General features: G+C 35.6%; 1 protein-coding gene across 15 annotated transcripts in view; it reads right to left on the minus strand.

Annotated features, from left to right (window-relative positions):
- The window catches only part of DMD (dystrophin), a 2,153,717-nt gene that overhangs the window by 1,313,721 nt on the left and 821,135 nt on the right, over positions 1-18,861 (minus strand). For all 15 annotated transcript variants that reach the window (XM_015443662.3, XM_065538825.1, XM_065538826.1 and 12 more), the window contains 2 exons: positions 1,469-1,579; positions 895-1,068 (listed from right to left, as the gene is read on the minus strand). In XM_015443662.3, the coding sequence (XP_015299148.3) occupies positions 895-1,068; positions 1,469-1,579 (285 nt within the window). The remainder of the gene's footprint in view (positions 1-894; positions 1,069-1,468; positions 1,580-18,861) is intronic.

Below are 18,861 nucleotides of genomic sequence, written 5' to 3' on the forward strand. Positions count from 1 at the left end.
ATATGACTACAATGTATCTGAAGTAATCTGTTTTTCATTGATATTATGGAGTAGATGTAGAAACACTATTTAAAATACCAAGTACTAAATAGACTAGTTTTCTCTTTAATGTTAACAACATTCTGTGTTTTCATTTTATGCGACTTTCTACTCTAGTGGTCGATAGTACATGTAGAGTTATAATACTACTTACGTTACTCTAGTAGATGCAATCATACCTCAGCTTTATATTTTCAGAGGAATCATCTTAGTTGGTCAACTTCCAATTATAGCAACATAGGACACCGCTCAATATTACAAAGTTTAAATCAGATTTATGCTATAAGCTATTTGTACCTTTCCATGCCTTTTAATTCTGTGTTGTCTCATGGCATTTCAGTGTATATCCAGTACTGGTGTTTAAAGGAAAGTTATTAAGGTTTGGAATAAGAGTACCTGAATTGGAATCTTGCTTTGCCATTCAACAGCTGTTTGTCCTTAAATTCTCTAAGGTAATCAGCCTTAAGAATTAAAGGTGGCTTCTGTATGCCATTTAGCTTACTTGGCATCCATTATTTATGCAGTTGTTAGGATTATTGCAAGTACTGTTGTTACTATTTTTACATTAATATATTTCCTTTCTAGATTTCCATTTAAAATATATTTAAAGAATCATACAAATTAAACACAAGCAACATATTTTTACATTCTGCACAGTTCTTAGGAGAATTATAGATTCAAAAAAGACACACAGAATAGGCCACAATACATGTGCCAATTTTTGTTCTCAATCTTAAAATTATATAGTATAATTATTATGGTTATCTGAAAACAATTTTTTCTTATAAAAGAGAAGATACTTCTTAATGAGGAAAGTCAAGGGGTACCTGCATATTTGCCAACAGAAATACATACCACACAATGATTTAACTGTGACTGTACTACTTCCTGTTCCACACTCTTGGTTTCCAACGCAGGCAAGTGCATCTTCACTTCATCTAAAATCATCTTACTTTCTTGTAGACGCTGCTCAAAATTGGCTGGCTTCTGAAATAATCGAAACTTCATGGAGACATCTTGCAATTTTTTCTGTAAGGACAGTGTAACAAGGCACTGATTTAATTTTGCCTTTCAAACAATAACTGGTCATATTTTTATTAATAGTTTTGTCTTTATTTCTGAAGATATACAGAAAAATAAAAACAAAATAAAGCAATATTTTTCCATTCATCCAACATGAGAAAACCTACATTTGGGAGAATAATTCAGCAGTTTTTTCTTAATGTTATAATAAATAAAAGGTAATTAATTAACCTATTTTATTTTTAAAATGTAGAAAGCAAAAACTCATTGTTTAGACATCAAATTGTAGTTTTCAAATAATGTCCTCAAATCCAATCTTGCCAATAATCAAGTTGTCTAATATAGACTGGATTATGTTATAATGCCAAACAAAAACATGTTCCTTAGTTTTGGAAATGAAATATACCTGTGCAACATCAATCTGAGACAGGACTCTTTGGGCAGCCTCCTTCCCCTGGTTATGTTTCTTCATTTCTTCTAAACTGATCTCATGACTTGTCAAATCAGATTGGATTTTCTGTTGGGAGGATAGCATTATTAGTTAACATGCTCTACAAAGAATAACTTTCCAAGAAGACGAAATTCAGAAACTCTCCTAAACCATCACTACCATGTAGCTTCCTTTAAAGCGACCATAAATTGGCCAAGAGTGGTGGTTCACGCCTGTAATCCTAGCACTCTGGGAGGCCGAGGCAGGTGGATCACCTAAATGGAATTATCGTAAATATTTTTTAGTTTCATAAATTACCAAAAGTGAAATGATTCATTTCTTCCCTAGGGGATTATTATGAGAAAAGCAATAATCATTTTGAGTCAATAACAACTATTTCAGATATCATTTTCAATAGGCAATTTATATCTTATATGTAGAATTGATATGTTTTATCTTTGAAGTTACACTCAAATCTGACCAAAGACAAGATGTTAACCTGTAAGATTCAGCTAACTGTGACAGGGATGAGATATAATGAGAAAATTGCATGTGGAAAATACTCCTTAATCACGTTCTTTGTATTTTATTTTATTTCATTGTACAGGCAGGGTCTTGCTAGGTGACCCAGGCTTGTCTCAAAATCCTGGCCTTAAGCAATTCTCCTGTCTCAGCCTCCCACAGTGCTGTGATTATGGGCGTGAGCCACCGTGCCTGGCCTTAGTGTTGTTTAGTCAGTCACCATGTGCCATATTTCAGTTAAATTTCAGGGAAGCTATGAATTTAATAAACGGAAGTTAAATGCCCCAAATGGGTATTGTTATTTGTCTGATAGATATTTGATGACTTCCTGCAGATACTGATTTTGAATTTTAGATAACTATAAAACATTTCAATATTTATATATTTAATAAAGACATTTTTCAGCAAGTTCTACTGTAAAGTATATTCTGCATTTAACATACGAATTTCTGAGCCAGTTATAGGCATGGATCTCTCCAGCATGTGGATACCAAAACAATACATTTATTTATTTATTTCTGTCAAATTCATAAAAATCAGCTAGTGGTCAAGCCATTCTAATTTAAAATTCAGTTATTATTAGATTATTATAATTTAGAGAAGAAACTAAGTTATACCAGAGTGCCCATAACATTATCATGTGGATCATTTTGTATAATGCACATTAGTGTAAGTGAATTTACACCAATTGGAGTAAATTCTGATACATATCATTAGAAGATAACATCAGTTTTGCTTAGCAGTTTCCAGAGAGAACTATAGCCCTGAACTGAGTAATGAGAATTATACCAAGAAAATGGGCTAAGTGGTTAAGGAGCTGTTTATGCAAGGTTATAAATTCACAGATCTAACTTAATATTATTCCTTAGAATATTAATCCTAACAATTATAGAGGCAAATTAATTATAAATTACCTAAATGGTTAGAATTCTGCCTTAAAACAAATGAGAGAATACTCATATAAATGTATCTTATTTTATTACCATATACATGATCTTCTTTGGTTGAACAACTACCTTGTGTGAGAAATATTGATACATTCTGGGAACCTAGAATCTGGGAGTAGGGATCCATCTAGGTGCATGACATTATTTATAGAGCAAGGAACATCACAGAATCTATAAAATTTGATAGAAGTATGCAGGGTGGAGTAATGCTCGTATGGAGGATGTTACAAGGGAGTTGATGTTAAAGTAGAACTTTGAATAATTAGTAAGCATTGCTGGGAGTAACAGATGCTTTAGAGGGGTTATGACCAGGGCCTTTCATCCTGGAAATGTTAATCCTCCTCAAAAAGATGGGCTAATAACAACCATGTCTGGGCCACATAATTCTGGACAACTCCATGTTATGGGTGATCAGAATGTGGAAAATGCTTGTGTCAAGAGAGAATCATCAGAATTTATCTCAGAAAATTAGAATTGACAGAAGAAAGTCTGGTCAAACTGTGAGTGCTTGGAATTGTGTCACATATGCTAACAAATTGCGCTTCTGAAATCCCTAGTTTGCAGAGTGGATTGAGGAAGAGCAAAGGTCCATGCACAGAGAGAGAAGAAAGAAGTAGATGCATAGGGAGTAAGGTGGTAACAAAAATATTGATAGTTTCCAATAGCAGGCTGCAGTCTGTTTTTTTTTTTTTTTTTTTTAGATGGAGCATCGCTCTGTCACCCAGGCTGGAGTGCAATGGCACTATCTTGGCTCACTGCTACCTCTGCCTCCTGGGTTCAAGTGATTCTCCTGCCTCAGCCTCCCAAGTAGCTGCGATTACAGGTGCCCACCACCATGCCCAGCTAATTTTTATACTTTTTAGCAGAGACGGGGCTTTACCATGTTGGTCAGGCTGATCTCAAACGCCTGACCTCAGGTGATCCACCCGCCTCAGCTTCCCAAAGTGCTAGGATTACAGGTGTGAGCCACCGCGCCCAGACTGTAGATAGTATTTTTGAAAGAGGGCTGCAATAATAGCTCCCACAGTACATGCTCCTCTTACCACTCCCTCATCAAGAGGTGATGTTTATTTCTTCAGCTCTTTAAATCTGGGTTGACTCTTTGACTGCTTTGACCAATAGAATATAGTCCAAGTGCCAGTTATGGCAAAAGTCCTTAAGTGGCCTGGTAGCTTCCACTTCTGTATTTTTTTTCTTTTTTTTATTAATTATTATTATTATACTTTAAGTTCTAGGGTACATGTGCATAACGTGCAAGTTTGTTACATATGTATACTTGTGCCATGTTGGCGTGCTGCACCCATCAACTCGTCAGCACCCATCAACTGGTCATTTACATCAGGTATAACTCCCAATGCAATCCCTCCCCCCTCCCCCCTCCCCATGATAGGCCCCGGTGTATGATGTTCCCCTTCTCGAGTCCAAGTGATCTCATTGTTCAGTTCCCACCTATGAGTGAGAACATGCGGTGTTTGGTTTTCTGTTCTTGTGATAGTTTGCTAAGAATGATGGTTTCCAGCTGCATCCATGTCCCTACAAAGGACACAAACTCATCCTTTTTGATGGCTGCATAGTATTCCATGGTGTATATGTGCCACATTTTCTTAATCCAGTCTGTCACTGATGGACATTTGGGTTGATTCCAAGTCTTTGTTATTGTGAATAGTGCCGCAATAAACATACGTGTGCATGTGTCTTTATAGCAGCATGATTTATAATCCTTTGGGTATATACGTAGTAATGGGATGGCTGGGTCGTATGGCACATCTAGTTCTAGATCCTTGAGGAATCGCCATACTGTTTTCCATAATGGTTGAACTAGTTTACAATCCCACCAACAGTGTAAAAGTGTTCCTATTTCTCCACATCCTCTCCAGCACCTGTTGTTTCCTGACTTTTTAATGATTGCCATTCTAACTGGTGTGAGATGGTATCTCATTGTGGTTTTGATTTGCATTTCTCTGATGGCCAGTGATGATGAGCATTTTTTCATGTGTCTGTTGGCTGTATGAATATCTTCTTTTGAGAAATGTCTGTTCATATCCTTTGCCCACTTTTTGATGGGGTTGTTTGTTTTTTTCTTGTAAATTTGTTTGAGTTCTTTATAGGTTCTGGATATTAGCCCTTTGTCAGATGAGTAGATTGCAAAAATTTTCTCCCATTCTGTAGGTTGCCTGTTCACTCTGATGGTAGCTTCTTTTGCTGTGCAGAAGCTCTTTAGTTTAAAATAAAAGAGGACACAAACAAATGGAAGAACATACCATGCTCATGGATAGGAAGAATCAATATCATGAAAATGGCCATACTGCCCAAGGTTATTTATAGATTCAATGCCATCCCCATCAAGCTACCAATGAGTTTCTTCACAGAATTGGAAAAAACTGCTTTAAAGTTTATATGGAACCAAAAAAGAGCCCGCATCTCCAAGACAATCCTAAGTCAAAAGAACAAAGCTGGAGGCATCATGCTACCTGACTTCAAACTATACTACAAGGCTACAGTAACCAATACAGCATGGTACTGGTACCCAAACAGAGATATAGACCAATGGAACAGAACCGAGTCCTCAGCAATAATGCCACACATCTACAGCCATCTGATCTTTGACAAACCTGAGAGAAACAAGAAATGGGGAAAGGATTCCCTATTTAATAAATGGTGCTGGGAAAATTGGCTAGCCATAAGTAGAAAGCTGAAACTGGATCCTTTCCTTACTCCTTATACGAAAATTAATTCAAGATGGATTAGAGACTTAAATGTTAGACCTAATACCATAAAAACCCTAGAGGAAAACCTAGGTAGTACCATTCAGGGCATAGGCATGGGCAAAGACTTCATGTCTAAAACACCAAAAGCAATGGCAGCAAAAGCCAAAATCCACTTCTGTATTTTTAGAACAGTCATTCTTAGGGTGCTCCCTTTTAGAATCCATCCAACATATTATGCTCTGAGAAAGCTAAGTCACATGGAAAGGCCATGGATACATGCTTCAGCAACAATTACAAGCAGGCTTTCAGCCAACAACTGCTAGCCATGTGAGTGAGTGATCTTGGATGTTCAGCCCAGTTGAGCTTTCAGGTTGCTATAGTATCAGCCAATAATGGACTAAAATCACATAAGAAACCCCAAAAGAGAACCATTCAGGTGAGCTTTCTTAACCTGCAAAACTGTTAGCAGGAATAATAAATGGCTACCATAAATAACCAAAACACAGGCATTAGTCCCTTCTTGAGTCAAAACTTTATTATTGTCCTTGGTTTCCAGGACACATTACTGTTTCCATATGACTAATCTTTCTCTCTCATTTGTTTTGCTTCAGTTACCTCAATTTTGTTACTTCTAAATAAGAGTCCTAAATACTGTATATGCATACTGGATATGCAAGGATATAGGAGTTGTAAAAACAAAAGCATTTCTGGTTAAACAGAAACAAGGTGTGGAGACAGGGCGCTGAAGAGCATAAGGAGTTTGGCAAAAATATAACAAGAAATGGAGGTAGAAATCAAGTACTAAATAATCTTATGTTCCAAATGAATGGTTTCCACTATTTTGATCATGCAGATGAATTCCAAAATTTGAAATTGATCATAATCACAGATAACAGTAGTTTTATTGCTAATATTTAATCTAATAACTAAGGAAATTCATAGGAAGGAAATGCGACTGCAAATCAGCAGTATGTTGAAGTGAGTTTGCATTTTAATAATCACTATGTGCGTCTGTATAGAGAGAGAGAAAGGGAAACAGTACATTTGTATAATATGTATTTTTTTCAGTGTTTTCAAGTGTTAGAGGAAAGCAGGAAGAGAGAGCAAATCGAGAACCATGGAGAACACAGAAATTTAACTGACATGGAAAGAAAAGCACCAAATAAATAGAAACAACAGTCAAAGAGAAGGAAAAGAAGAACTAGAAAAGAGAGAAAATCTCACATCAATTGATGTGAGAATTTTAAGAATGAGAGAGAGAGGTTAACAGTGTCAGTTTCAGATAGGTTCAATGGGATCAATAGTAATCAGGGTACATGAGGTGGTCAACGACCACTGGAGCTAGAAAAGAGGCTGTGGATGATGAGAGCAAAAATCATATTTTCAAGGGCTGCCCTGATTAAGGAACAAGGAGCATTCTTACAAAAACAGTTTAAATTACTTTTGCAGACTTTTGTCTCTACACATAATAAAATTCAGGTCAATCAGACTTAAACATACTTTAAGGCTACATGAAAGGAGCCAACAGATAAAGTGATTTTTTTTTTTTTAATGTAAGAAGAAAATTGGTTAGGAAAAAAAAAAAAAAACCCTGTTTAAAGCAAGGAAACCAGAGTGAAGCACAAAGCTCAGGGCCAAAGGAAAATATTAGCAGGAGTAGAGGTGGCTCTTTCTCAGAAAACAAAAGTAAGATGTGAAGATGCAAGAAGTTGAATGCTTCCTACTTGGTGCTCTCCGAGTATCAGGGTGAAATCATGTTAACATTAATCATGATTTAAATTTCAGGGCTCTCTCTTGCCACCTTGGGCAAAGCATCAACATGTTCCGAACCTCGATTTCCTCATGTCTAGCCCAAGAATGATAATAGCAAGCCAGCAATGAGGTTTTCTTATCTGAGAAATTCTCATTTCTTCAGTAGTCAACTACATTGGTTTTGGTGAAAAAGATCAGATGTGACAGTATATGTAAAAATACCTGTCCATGTTGTTTGCACAAATATTTAGTTATAAGTTATCAGCGATATAACATGTCATTTCCTCATAAGCACAAAACCTTAGGTATCTGCTGAGGATGAGAGGAGAGAATCAAGGTGGAGTTTAAGTCAAAGTGATGAAAGTTGAATAGCAATTGTGGTTACTGTGAGAGGAAACTGACGGGGAAAAATGAGAATATACTCAGAGAGGGTAAAGCGTCCAAGCTACACATCTGTAATCATATCTGTGTACATGTATTTAAAAGTTTTTCCATCCCCTTAGCCTCCAAGGTTAGTAGAGGAAAAAACGAAGTATACACATAGTCCCTTAACCTTTTATACCAGAGGTGTCAAAGAAGAGCAAACAAAACATAAATAAAGAAAAGAAATCATCATCAGTATCCTCACCACTGCAGACATTTGCGTGAACTTATGCACTAACACTTTATATAATTAATTCCATCTCTGAATCATATTAACAGAAGTATTTAACATCTTCATTTACGAATGAAGTAAAAATGTCAACAAACCCAAGGTAAAATAACTACGAAGTAACAAAGTTGCTGCCATTTGAACAATTATATTGCCTCTTTAATTATGGTTTTAAAATAAAAGTATCCTCCAAATAGACATTTGTGGGGGGAAAAAAGAAATTTAATCTTATTTATAATTCAATTCAATACATTGTTCAGCTTCTACTACTCAATTCCACACAGTAAGAACAAAACCGTTGCCCCTATACTTACAGAAGCTTTATTTTGAGAGGCAGAATGTAGATATATAAGTAAATTACAAAGCAGAAATATATGTAATGTAATAGAAAAACTAACATCACACACCGGGGCCTGTTGTGGGGTTGGGGGAGGGGGATGGGATTGCATTAGGAGATATACCTAATGTAAATGACGAGTTAATGGGTGCAGCATACCAACATGGCACATATATACGTATGTAACAAACCTGCACGTTGTGCACACATACCCTAGAACTTAAAGTACAATAAAAAAAATTTTAAAAAGAAAAACTCATGCTCTGTGATCAGAAAGATAAAAATTAATATCTGCTGTATAATCTGGTGATTTTTAGGAAGTTGACATAATTTAACTAGCATACGGCTGAGAAGGGGTTTTGGAGGGTCAGAGGATAAGAATACAGGATCTCATTTTAGGTTGTAGGAAACAAGCTAGCAAAGATTAGGCTTGGGGCATCCAGAGTGTGTGGGTTTAATTTAACGGAAGGAAAGACTGTGAGTCAGTAAGAATTACTATTCAGATAAGGAATTAGTATGAAGCTATAGAACCTTAAGTTTCAGTGCCTCTCACTTGCAAGAGACCCTTCTATAATCCAGCATTTAATTTTCTATTTATAATTTTTTCTTCATAGACTGCCCCTGGAAATTCTAGAAGCTTGGCATTACAAAGCAAAGCCAAGATAGCACAAGTGATCATTGCAACGCAGGCCTTTCTGATTAAGTTCCACATTTTCCCAAATGAGCCATATTGTTGTCATAAGTCATAAATAATGGGGACAACAATAACTTACAAACATATAAACAAACACTTGACTTTTATCTCTTGGCAGGGGATATGAAGGACCAAGTAACCTGTGAGAGGAAGGTTGGGCAATTTGGAGTTCAATGCAAAGCATTCCATGGAATTTGAAATATACATATTTCTATTAAATGGTTAGAGAAACTGTTGAGGATGAGCTTCTGTGTTTTTACAAAGGCTGCTACCACTAAAATTATTAACATTGAAAAAAATCATCACTGAACATCATATAAAAGTGAGACTTTTTCATAATTTATAGGCATTTCTAGAGAAATTATCACATTTGTAGTACTGTTCCAATATGATTAGAGATAAAAATTTCTTTACGCATTGAGTAGATTATGCATTAAAAAGAACCCAGTGGTTAAATGTATTTTGGAAAGTGAAGATGAACATGTGTCTATACTACAGAACTTCTCAGAATATTTATTAATATGCATTGTGTATATCCAAGACTCATACAATACTTTGTGGATGTTATCCTTTTGCTTTTTTTGACAGAGTGTATCACACAAGTAGATTTGGAAAAAGGCATTCCAACATACTTAATATATTCATTAATAATAATTTAATTCATTACTAAAATTGTAAAATCAAATGCATTTATATTTCTAATTGATTCTACTATGGGTAAGTTGTAAAACATGCATGACATTTATATTTTGCCAGCATCTTTACACATTAATTCCACAAATTTTACATTTAAATTATAATTAACTTTTAGTTTGTATCTAGGATATCTTTTACCACCTACTTTACCTAACCTCATCAGAATTTTATTCTGGAACCACATAAGCGAAAAATGCTTATCACTTTAGTGCAGGCTGACTGTGAAACAGATAAGTCACTTGTACAAATAACAGAGTATTATTGAAACTTCTAGGAAGAACAATCTCCTATGTTAAAATCACTCATAAAAAAAGACAATGTAATGATTTTCTTTTGTGGCATTATGGGAATATGATGCAAGAAAATAAAATTGTAGAAGAAAACACTGGAGACAGAAGATGTAATCCAAAGTAAAATGATCTTTATACTTGTCTACCAGATTTCTAAGTTGTCCTAAAGATGTGAAGGATGTATAATTTGAGCTATATTTTCACCCAATATATACATCTAGTGGGATATGGATAGTAAGCATTTGAAGAAAACAAATAAACCAACCCCAAACAACTGATGTTGTGAAATTATCAGCCTGGCTTCATATAAAAATCAGAAAATTCTAATGGAAACAAAGTAAGAGGAAATAGTAAATCAGGGATACTGACTTGAACACTCACATATGCTCTATGAGGGGTTCTCAATCCAATACCTTTCAGAATCACTAGATTTTCTTCATCAAACTCAAGTAATATAAAGCAAATTATATTATTCCATTATGAAAAAAAGACATTTGAGCTTATCTCATCATTCCATTATTTTAAAAAGGCATTTGAGCATGCAGTAATTATGTTCACAGCACTATATATTCAAAGTAGGAATGGCCCGGCGCAGCAGTTCACGCTTGTAATGCCAGCAGTTTGGGAGGCCGAGGCAGGTGTATCACGATTCAAGACCAGCCTGACCAACATGATGAAACCCTGTCTCTACTTAAAAATATATATATACACAAAAATTAGCTGGGCGTGGTTGTGCACACCTGTAATCCCAGGTACTCGGGAAGCTGAGGCAGGAGAATCACTTGAACCTGGGAGGCAGAGTTTGCAGTGAGTCAGGATTGTGCCACTGCACTCCAGCCTGGGCAATAGAGTAAGACTCCATCTCAAAAAAAAAAAAAAAAAAAAAAAGTAGGAAAATAAAACAAGTGAAATCGAATTAATAATTTTTCTACTGAATATGGTAAAGGGCAAAATTGCAGAACAAAAAAAATCCATCAAACGTTAATCACATTTTAAATACAGGACTTTACAATTAACTGAGCAGAGAGCAGGGCTTTTTAAAAAAATCATGCTTTACCTCATCAAACCATTCTCATATATCCAATTAATAGAAAATGGCAAGCAAAATTATACTGTAGCTGTCTAAAGTATTTAATGGAATAAAGAAAACAGTATCAAATAATTATTGGAGTTTCTGTGGTGTCAAATACAGGAAAAATTTAGAGAAAAGAAAATATTTTAGAAAAAATTAAAATATTTCATGTTGAGACTACTGATTGATGGAGGAATGTGCCACTGTTAGATTATAATTGCGAAAGAGATAGTAATTTTGAAATTGTTATTTTCAAGAAAGGGAAATGACCACATATCACATGTACTTAGAAAACTAAAGAAAGAAAATATACGAAAAGATTTGGGATGATATGTACTTTCCAAAGATAAGAACGTGCAAGAAATGTAATTATTTTCATAGAAAAAGATAATGTTGAAAAGTTTCAGGTTATACTTTATAATCATTCAACAAGTAAAAAAAAAGAAGAAATTCACAGAGCTTTTTATTACTCTTTTTTTAAAACATCTATAAGTTCAGTAACTTAGAAAAATATTACCTATAAATTAAATTTTGTCAGCTAAAGAAGTTTTGACTTTTATCAGAAATATGCAACAGAGCCAAAGGAAACATTCTATTTCAGTGTTTCCCCTACATTGTTCCTTGACATATGAGTTTTGTGGTATATCAACATATTTCTGGAGGAAAAAGTGTCTGTGGCTTCTTACCAAATTTAGCTTAAACTTTTAATTTTGAAAATACAAAAAAGTGGGTCAAAAATCTCCAGCAGAGAAGTAAAGCATATAAATTTTTCTGTGTAAACTTGACCACAGAATCTTTTAAAAATAAAAAATTGGATATTGTATATAATTCTTATTACTTGTAATATACCTAAGAAATGATGTTATGCTTAGTTGTAATGACAATAATAGAAGAGTCCATTATAATAATGTATTTTCTAACAATGACATTCTTCACAGAAATAGAAAAAACAGTTTTAAAATTTATATGGAACTGCAGAAGACCCAGAATAGCCAAATATATCCTAAGCAAAAAAGAACGAAACTGGAGGAATCACTTTACCTGACTTTAAATTATACTACACAGCTATAGTAACCAAAACAGCATGGTACTGGCATAAGTGCAGACACATAGACCAATGGAATGGAATAGAGAACCCAGAGATAAAGCCATACATCTACAGTGACCTAGTTTTTTGACAAAGTGCCAAGAACACACACTGGGGAAAGGAGTCCTTTAATAAATGGTGCTGGCAAAATTGGATATCCAAATGCAGAAGAAAAAAATGAGACCTCTATCTTGAACAGTATACAGAAAACAAATCAAAATGGATTAAATACTTACATCTAAGACCTCAAATTATGAAACCACTACAAGAAAACATTGGGGAAAATCTCCAGAACACTGGTCTGGGCAAGAAATTCTTGAGCCATACCCCACAAGCACAGGCAACCAAAGCAAAAAGGACAAATGGTATCATACCAAGTTAAAAACCTCCTTCACAGCAAACGATACAACTCACGAAGAGACAACCCACAGAATGGGAGAAAATATTTCCAAACTACCCATTTGACAAGGGATCAACAACTAGAATATATAAAGAGCTAAAACAACTCTATAGGAAAAAACTAATAATCTGATTAAAAATGGGCAAAATATCTGAGTAGACACTTTTTTTGAAAGAAGATAAATGACGAGTGGGTATATGAAAAAGTTCTCAATATCATTGGTCATAAGAGAAATGTAAATCAAAACCACAATGAGGCATAATCTCACTCCAACTCGAATGGTTTTATTTATAAAACAAGCAATAACAAATGTTGGCGAGGATGTGGAGAATAGGAAACCCTCATACACTGTTGGTGGGAATGTAAACTAGTACAACCACTATGGAAAACAGTTTGGAGATTCCTCAAAAAACTAAAAACAGAGCTACCATACAACCCAGCAATCCCACTGCTGGGTACATACCCAAAAGAAAGAACATCAGTTGGCCAGGCGCTGCAGCTCACGCCTGTAATCCCAGCACTTTGGGAGGCCGAGGTGGGCGGATCACGAGGTCAGGAGATCAAGACCACCCTGGCTAACACAGTGAAAACCCATCTCTACTAATAATACAAAAAAAAAAAAGTTAGCCGGGTGTGGTGGCGGGCGCCTGTGGTCCCAGCTACTCAGGAGGCTGAGGCAGGAGAATGGCGTGAACCCGGGAGACGGAGCTGGCAGTGAGCCAAGATCACACCAATGCACTCCAGCCTGGGAGACAGAGCAAGACCCCGTCTCAAAAAAAAAAAAAAAAAAAGAAGGAACATCAGTACATTGACGAGGTATCTGTACTCCCATGTTTTATTGCAGCACTAGTCACAAAAGTCAAGATTTGGAAGCAACTTATATGTCCATTAAAAAAATGAATGAAGAAAATATGGTACATATACACAATAGAGTAATATTCAGCCATAAAAAAGAATGACATCCTGTCGTATGCAATAACATGGATGGAACTATAGGTTATTATTTTAAGTGAAATAAGCCAGGCAGAAAAAGACAAACATCCCATGTTCTCAGTTATTTGTGGGAGCTAAAATTTAAGATAACTGAACTTTGGAGACAGAGAGTAGAAGGATCCTTACTAGAGGCTGGGAAGGATAATCAGGGGTTGGGGAGGAAGTGGGGATGGTTAATGGATACAAAAATTAGAAATAATGAGTAAGACCTATTATTTGCTAGAATAGGATGACCATAATAAAAAAGTAATTGTCCATTTAAAAATAACTAAAATAGTACAACTGAATTTTTCATATCACAAAGGATAGATGCTTGAGGTGATAGATACCTCATTTACCATGATGTGATTACTATGCATTGCATGCCTGTATTAAAATATCTCATGTAACCTCTGTATACCTACTATGTGCCTACAACAATTAAAAATAGAAATAATGTATTTTCGAATAATTATGGTTACTTTTCAAAATAGATAAATGAGTAAAGCAAACTCTAGGGAACATTTTGGAATGCTGCATAGAAATAATTGGGAGATTGTACTTGTAGGTTAATTTTCTTTTTTTTTTCCTTTCATTTTTTTTTTTCATTTTTTTTTTATTATTATACTTTAAGTTCTAGGGTACATGTGCATAACGTGCAGCTTTGTTACATATGTATACTTGTGCATGTTGCCGTGCTGCACCCATCAACTTGTCAGCACCCATCAACTCGTCATTTACATCAGGTATAACTCCCAATGCCATCCCTCTCCCCTCCCCCCTCCCCATGATAGGCTCCGGTGTGTGATGTTCCCCTTCCTGAGTCCAAGTGATCTCATTGTTCAGTTCCCACCTATGAGTGAGAACATGCGGTGTTTGGTTTTCTGTTCTTGTGATAGTTTGCTAAGAATGATGGTTTCCAGCTGCATCCATGTCCCTACAAAGGACACAAACTCATCCTTTTTGATGGCTGCATAGTATTCCATGGTGTATATGTGCCACATTTTCTTAATCCAATCTGTCACTGATGGACATTTGGGTTGATTCCAAGTCTTTGTTATTGTGAATAGTGCCACAATAAACATATGTGTGCATGTGTCTTTATAGCAGCATGATTTATAATCCTTTGGGTATATACCCAGTAATGGGATGGCTGGGTCATATGGTACATTTAGTTCTAGATCCTTGAGGAATCGCCATACTGTTTTCCATAATGGTTGAACTAGTTTACAATCCCACCAACAGTGTAAAAGTATTCCTATTTCTCCACATCCTCTCCAGCACCTGTTGTTTCCTGACTTTTTAATGATTGCCATTCTAACTGGTGTGAGATGGTATCTCATTGTGGTTTTGATTTGGATTTCTCTGATGGCCAGTGATGATGAGCATTTTTTCATGTGTCTGTTGGCTGTATGAATGTCTTCTTTTGAGAAATGTCTATTCATATCCTTTGCCCACTTTTTGATGGGGTTGTTTGTTTTTTTCTTGTAAATTTGTTTGAGTTCTTTGTAGGTTCTGGATATTAGCCCTTTGTCAGATGAGTAGATTGCAAAAATTTTCTCCCATTCTGTAGGTTGCCTGTTCACTCTGATGGTAGTTTCTTTTGCTGTGCAGAAGCTCTTTAGTTTAATGAGATCCCATTTGTCAATTTTGGCTTTTGCTGCCGTTGCTTTTGGTGTTTTAGACATGAAGTCTTTGCCCATGCCTATGTCCTGAATGGTACTACCTAGGTTTTCTTCTAGGGTTTTTATGGCATTAGGTCTATCATTTAAGTCTCTAATCCATCTTGAATTAATTTTTGTATAAGGAGTAAGGAAAGGATCCAGTTTCAGCTTTCTACTTATGGCTAGCCAATTTTCCCAGCACCATTTATTAAATAGGGAATCCTTTCCCCATTTCTTGTTTCTCTCAGGTTTGTCAAAGATCAGATGGCTGTAGATGTGTGGTATTATTTCTGAAGACTCGGTTCTGTTCCATTGGTCTATATCTCTGTTTGGGTACCAGTACCATGCTGTTTTGGTTACTGTAGCCTTGTAGTATAGTTTGAAGTCAGGTAGCGTGATGCCTCCAGCTTTGTTCTTTTGACTTAGGATTGTCTTGGAGATGCGGGCTCTTTTTTGGTTCCATATGAACTTTAAAGCAGTTTTTTCCAATTCTGTGAAGAAACTCATTGGTAGCTTGATGGGGATGGCATTGAATCTATAAATAACCTTGGGCAGTATGGCCATTTTCACGATATTGATTCTTCCTATCCATGACCATGGTATGTTCTTCCATTTGTTTGTGTCCTCTTTTATTTCACTGAGCAGTGGTTTGTAGTTCTCCTTGAAGAGGTCCTTTACATCCCTTGTAAGTTGGATTCCTAGGTATTTGATTCTCTTTGAAGCAATTGTGAATGGAAGTTCATTCATGATTTGGCTCTCTGTTTGTCTGTTACTGGTGTATAAGAATGCTTGTGATTTTTGCACATTAATTTGTATCCTGAGACTTTGCTGAAGTTGCTTATCAGCTTAAGGAGATTTTGGGCTGAGACAATGGGGTTTTCTAAATATACAATCATGTCGCCGGGCGCGGTGGCTCAAGCCTGTAATCCCAGCACTTTGGGAGGCCGAGGCGGGCGGATCACAAGGTCAGGAGATCGAGACCACAGTGAAACCCCGTCTCTACTAAAAATACAAAAAATTAGCCGGGCGTGGTGGCGGGCGCCTGTAGTCCTAGCTACTCAGGAGGCTGAGGCAGGAGAATGGCGTGAACCCAGGAGGCGGAGCTTGCAGTGAGCCGAGATCGCGCCACTGCACTCCAGCCTGGGCAACAGCGTGAGACTCCGTCTCAAAAAAAAAAAAAAAAAAAAAAAAAAAAAAAAAAAAAAAAAAATATACAATCATGTCATCTGCAAAGAGGGACAATTTGACTTCTTCTTTTCCTAACTGAATACCCTTGATTTCTTTCTCTTGCCTAATTGCCCTAGCCAGAACTTCCAACACTATGTTGAATAGGAGTGGTAAGAGAGGGCATCCCTGTCTTGTGCCAGTTTTCAGAGAGAATGCTTCCAGTTTTTGCCCATTCAGTATGATATTGGCTGTGGGTTTGTCATAAATAGCTCTTATTATTTTCAGGTACGTTCCATCAATACCGAATTTATTGAGCATTTTTAGCATGAAGGGCTGTTGAATTTTGTCAAAGTACTTGTAGGTTAATTTTCATTTGATAAAGGGCTAATTATTAAAGTGGAGAAAGCAGTTCTGAGTCAAAATATCAGCTTCAGTAAAAATGCTTTGGCATTAAAATTCATTTAATGTAATAGAATGTGAACAATGGAAACATTATGATATTACTATGTAAGATCTTGTGGACATCAGTAGGCCATCAATAAATATCTACCATTTAAGTTAATTCCAGGTTATTTAACAACATTCATCACATTTCACCCTTTACTATGCATCAAAATAATGGAGTGAAAAAGTTGATGGTAACCTTAAATTGTCTTTTTAAATATATAATAGTAGTTGATATATTCTCTATTCAACAGGTTTTTAAAAACAATTTTGAGGTATAATTTACATACCATAAAATTTTCATTTTAAACATATAAGTCAATGAACTTTGGTAAATTTATAGAGTCATGTATACATCACCACACTCCAACTTTAGGACATTTTTTATTAACGCCTAAACCTTCGTGTCCATTTTCATTCACATCCTGTTCTCATCCCATGCCTCAACCATTAATCTAGTGTTTTCAAATATTCCCGTAAACACATGACTTTTATACCTCATTAGGCTGTTGTAATTATCAAATAATGTGAATGCTTTGAAAATACTAGACATTCACATGGCATAATCCTTAAAAAGGATGTAATACATAGAGAGGCTGAAACAGGTACTTTTCTTCAGTCTTTCCTTTTCATGTGAAGAGTTCCATTTTGTACTATTTAAAGTATTTTGGAAAGGTTTTCAGAGCTTCAAAGTTGGGCAATCATGAAGCGCTAGGACAAAATATCATTATGATACTATCAAGTTCCATTGGAAAAATGGTTCTTGACTATTATGGTAAACGTGAGTGGCCAGCAATTTCTAAACTTTTATTTTTCTTTGGTGCTATCTAACGAGTGGCAAGATAGCAAGGACCATTTTAGGCTTATTCATATTTTAAAATTTTACATTACCTATCACATTTGTCTGACACATACTTAGTGACTAAACCTCAGTGGAATTCAATACATTTGCCAGCTATCTGTTGGAAATCTGCTAGGTGGCCCACGGTCTTACAGCTGAACTCTAGTGGGTAGAGAATGGGAGTAGATAAGGAAAATTTTAGAAAAGTAAATAAAAGATTTTAAAAAGCAAATAAAAGATTTAACAATCACAATAAATGATGAAAGAAAAATAAAACATAGTATGTTAGGCTATGTGTTATCTGGCTGTGCATTTTAGGTCGATAAATTTTCTGTGGGCTATCTTTGGACTAAACATCCATTTGTATAAGAGAAACCTGGGAAACAATAGGATAAATTTGGATCACTTCAAAATATTCAGAGTGGTGCCATAGTCTTCACTGTTGACTGTAGCATGATGTTAATAGGTTGGTGCAAAAATAATTGCAGTTTTCGCCATTACTTTTAATAATTTCATCCTTATATTTATAATTTGTAGAGAGATTTTTACAAAAGCGTACTATAGCTTAATTGCAGACTTAAAATGTATGCATCAAATTAATATGAAATAAATCTATATCTTTATCATAGAGCCTGTACGGACATAATACTGCACAGGTTTTCCAGGTACAGTCAGTGATGTGTGGCTGTAAAGTTTCTAGTATTTTACATCTCCTGCAACTTTTGTTTGTGACTGTTTCCCACACTTTTAAACATGTGAATTTAATAAGAGTTATTCTCAAGTGGAGAGTAATAAGTTCTACATAACAACACATAGGGGTGGCATTTCAAGGTTAGAACAGATTCAAAATTAACTGCACTAGGTTTACGATCATATCTACTGTGCTGTGTATAAAGGAAAAAAAAAGTCTGCAGCTATGGCTATATGGGATTTAAAATTTGAGCCCGACTCTCTGGATTAGTTCTCCATTTTTTTCTTCTCTCATTAAATTATCTAATTATCACATAAATTCCCCCTTTGCAGGTTTCTGCTGTCTAACTCATAAATCAGTAAAGCAGGCTGTAAACTTACACTGTTGCAAGTCGTTTGGCAATCAAATGCGCCTATATACACTATAAGAGTCT

The sequence above is a fragment of the Macaca fascicularis genome, chromosome X (genome assembly GCF_037993035.2).
Source record: "Macaca fascicularis isolate 582-1 chromosome X, T2T-MFA8v1.1".
Classification (NCBI taxonomy): domain Eukaryota; kingdom Metazoa; phylum Chordata; class Mammalia; order Primates; family Cercopithecidae; genus Macaca; species Macaca fascicularis.